This window comes from Aplysia californica, unplaced genomic scaffold (genome assembly GCF_000002075.1).
Source record: "Aplysia californica isolate F4 #8 unplaced genomic scaffold, AplCal3.0 scaffold00196, whole genome shotgun sequence".
Lineage (NCBI taxonomy): Eukaryota > Metazoa > Mollusca > Gastropoda > Aplysiida > Aplysiidae > Aplysia > Aplysia californica.
In genome coordinates this window covers 564,434-568,739 of record NW_004797466.1, presented here as the reverse complement: position 1 = coordinate 568,739, position 4,306 = coordinate 564,434, and the positions used below count along the sequence as shown (strand labels likewise).

General features: G+C 40.8%; 1 protein-coding gene across 1 annotated transcript in view; it reads right to left on the bottom strand.

Annotated features, from left to right (window-relative positions):
• Nucleotides 1–4,306, bottom strand: part of LOC101849212 — a gene marked incomplete in the record, with an annotated part of 16,014 nt that continues 11,708 nt past the window's right edge. Inside the window, 3 exon segments of the mRNA XM_013082851.1 lie at nucleotides 1–1,260; nucleotides 1,942–2,146; nucleotides 2,594–2,777. Of these exon segments, the coding sequence (XP_012938305.1) occupies nucleotides 1,055–1,260; nucleotides 1,942–2,146; nucleotides 2,594–2,777 (595 nt within the window).

Sequence of the window (4,306 nt, the reverse complement as noted above, 5' to 3'; positions counted from 1 at the left end):
ATATAAAAAAAGACATTAGAAGATAAGTTGCGCCACGAATTTTTGACCGCACTCTTGGTCTTCAATTAACTCTGTCAGCGTTCTGAAGTGCAACATCTCATGCTCCGCTCCGTGATATTAACAGTAGAGTGACAAAAAGTAGGGCGAGCAATTCACCATCAGATTCCTCCCATAATATACTTCTACTTCATTTTGTACAAATGTTATCAGTTGGGTCACAGTTTCTAATGTGTTTATATCTTTCAAAACTAAGTTCTAATTTCTTCCTCTGTACTGCCTCAAAAAGAGGCATTGTAAACCATTCTCCTTCAGTTTGGTTTAGAAATAGAAAAGGAGAGTAGATTTATAGCAACATTTAAATTAGCAGAAACTGACTTTAAAAAAAATTAAAATGGACTTAACGTTTGGACGCTGTCAACAACAACAAAAATATCAACATCTTTCAAAATCATACACATCAAAATCATACAACTAATTGAATTCGATCTAAATCTTCATTGTTTTCGAGGAACTAGATGAGCTTTGAGTCAAACTAGTTAGGGTCAAGATTGATTTCAATCAGCTATTGTGGACCATCAGCGTATAAAAACAAGCTGGGGGATGTTAAATATTAAATAATGCATTCCAAGCACCGGCTCCCTCCACCCAATCCACAACAACAGCATAATGTATTATTCTCTGGGTCCGAAAAAGAAGGAACAGACTGGGGCTGCATTTTATTGCAAAGACCGCCCTAAAGTTGCAGCTGTAAAATGGTTCTCTCCCAATTATTTTAAAGATTTAAGCTTGATTGATTGTATTAATGATAAACATTTGACACATCAGTCAACACAAATGTCATAATATGAATCTCTGCTAATTGTAAAGCAGCAAAACTGTCTTCATGGTGATGTTTTCAGGGGTTGTACATAATAATAATACATGTAATTAAATTCCCCCCAAAAGCGATGAGTGTCCCTCTTTATCAAAATGGGGCTGTTTGCGACGTTAACTCTCCCATTGCAGCTTCCTTCTCTTTTCTTGATTCTGTGTGGCTCCATCTGGGGGTCACAGGTCACACACACCCACATCGCTCCACTATGACACGGGGTAACAGTCTCCGGGTCACGGTGCCGTTGCTATGGGTGAGGATGAGGGCGTCCTTGAGTTGCAGCGGCACACAACACGGCTGCAACTGAATACGCATGGAGGCGTCCACATGGCCACCCAGGCGGATGCGTTGCTTGATCATTGTGTGGTTGAACGTGAACTGGTTGATAGCTGGTGGAAGGATTTGTCGGGGTGGGGATAGGGGGGAATAATTTTGGTTATTCGTGTATCTTTGAGGCGGAAATTCAAATGATGATGATGATGATAGTGACGTAGCTACTACTGCTCGTTACTCTTTCTGCTTTTGACATGAATTTGTTTTTCTCCAAACAGCGATAAGGACATTTCTATTGGAAGTCAAATATCAGAGACTGGAAATGACTTGTTTTAGTTATTGGTTTTTTTTCCTAAAGAATTTCGTTCATTCTGTAGAGAAAATGCTCCCAGAAGGGATACCATTCAGCAACTCTGACATGTAGTATACACGATTTCTCTACTCAGATTTAAATGTATATTTCTAAACAAAGCAGAGAACATTTTTCAAAGCCTTCTATAGTAAAATTAGAAATGTATTTAACATATATTTTATACACTAAAATGTTATTTTAGAGTTGAGCCTCCAAAATAAAGGTTTGTCTCCGACCAGCCCCCCCCCCCCCCCCCCCCACCCACAATGGCGGAGTGCCATGCAAATTTGACAAACAACCAAGAATGCCTCGTTGGGATTTGAACCGTGCTCATCCACTCTGTAGTCCAGCGAGAAACCAACAATCTTTAATCTAACAGCGCTTTCAGAGCTGCTCTACTGGGACCCAATATCTTCTTTTCATAGAGTATGAAAACATTACTAACCATTGCACGACCCGAAGCAGTAGCCAACTGTGAGATTCCGAGGATACATGATGTTGTGCAGGTTGATCTCACGGAAGCGGGCCACTAGGGGGCGTTTGCAGCAGTTAGTCTTGGGGTTACAGTACTCATCATCTGTGGACCTCTTGCCGCGATATCTCTCGTCGTTGTCGGCGTATGTGATCATTAATAGTGGGGTGTAACCATGCTGCAAGATTGGAATAGAAGAAGAGAAAGGATTAGATTTTCTTTTTCATATTCTCTTCTTGTTTCTATGTTGCAGTAAATTCTGGTTTATATGCATCTGGGGGTAGTCTAACAACCTATTATTTTTTAAAATCAAATCTCTTCATTATCTTTCAAATCTTGATAAAGACTATAAATGTATAAAATATTATGCATTACTCGTCGTCTTATAGTAATGTCTGAAAACTTTTGGGGCACGGTTGTGTGTGCGTGTGTGTGTATGTGCCTCTGTGTGTGTGTGTATGAGTGTGAGTGTGTGCGTGTGTGTTTGTGTGTCTGTGTGTATGTGAGTGTGTGTGAGAGAGATAGATAGATAGAAGAAGAAGAAGAAGAAGAAGAAGAAGAAGAAGAAGAAGAAGAAGAAGAAGAAAAAAAAGAAGAAGAGGAAGAGGGTTCTCCTCATATCTACCTTAGCCCCATAGAGAGCCTTGGGGTTCCGTGTGATGCATGTCTTGCAGCGAATGGCCACCTTGACTTGGGGTCGACGTCTCTCCACCCACCGTCTGACCACACGGGTCAAATCTACAGTCACCCAGTCCTCCTTGAGGAACGTGTCCTCTCTCACAATGATGTTACGGCGCTTCAAGACGTTTCTGGGTAAACAGGGGATATATAAAGAACCTAATTAAGGCGCAGGGGGTGGGATAAAAAAAAGGGGGGGGGGGCGTTGGCATAAATGGTACATTTAAGTCTTTAAAATGAGGACTGTCGAAGTTGAGACCAGTGGAGATTTGGTTAACATAATATAAGCTCAAGATCATCGTGGATTCGTGTGGTGATCATCTTTTTCACTGCTGTCACCATCGCGATCATTGCGATCCTCATCCTCATTGTAAAGTTGTTGTTTTGGAGTGGAGACAGATTCTGTTTAGAGAACCTTTTGGTTAGTTAAATAAAATGAGGTTCTACTATTCTTCTGTAGAGCTTTTTCATGATGCATCATCATCATCCTCATCATCATCATCATCATCATCATCAGCAGCAGCAGCAGCAGCAGCAGCAGCAGCAGCAGCAGCAGCAGCTGCTGCATCATACTGCTGACATCCGAATATTTGTTCACAATGTTGGAAGCTACATCACTGAATATCTACCTACTTTCCAATGGAACAGTCATTAACCATGATATGACAACGGCAAGGACCTCCACTCCAGAAGTAGGAAAAGACCTAACAGTGGCAGCTGAAATAGCTCGAAAAAGAGCCGCACTGCTAACCCCAGATCTAGCCTACAATAATTATGCAAAACAACCCTTGTTCAAGGTCTCAATGCAACTTCAAAAACCCCAAAGCTAGAAAGGCTGTCTTGAAGCTGCAACATCAATTTTGTTTCGTCTCATTACAAGTTTTAAACATGTGAGAATTGTTCAATTTTTGTCGGCGCTTGGAGGGCGCCACTGGTGCGTACGTCCTACTTCTTAAACATCCAATGTGTGTTTTTGTTTTTATGTCTTACTTTTTCCCCACTATGAAGAACCCGTTATTGTGTCTACTAAGTGATTCTGTGATAGATTTTTTTTAAAAGGCCTGCTTAAAATCAATCTTTGTAACTCTCTCTCTCTCTCTCTCTTTGAACCGTGCTCATCCACTCTGTAGTCCAGCGAGAAACCAACAATCTTTAATCTAACAGCGCTTTCAGAGCTGCTCTACTGGGACCCAATATCTTCTTTTCATAGAGTATGAAAACATTACTAACCATTGCACGACCCGAAGCAGTAGCCAACTGTGAGATTCCGAGGATACATGATGTTGTGCAGGTTGATCTCACGGAAGCGGGCCACTAGGGGGCGTTTGCAGCAGTTAGTCTTGGGGTTACAGTACTCATCATCTGTGGACCTCTTGCCGCGATATCTCTCGTCGTTGTCGGCGTATGTGATCATTAATAGTGGGGTGTAACCATGCTGCAAGATTGGAATAGAAGAAGAGAAAGGATTAGATTTTTTTTTTCATATTCTCTTCTTGTTTCTATGTTGCAGTAAATTCTGGTTTATATGCATCTGGGGGTAGTCTAACAACCTATTATTTTAAAAAATCAAATCTCTTCATTATCTTTCAAATCTTGATAAAGACTATAAATGTATAAAATATTATGCATTACTCGTCGTCTTATAGTAATGTCTGAAAAC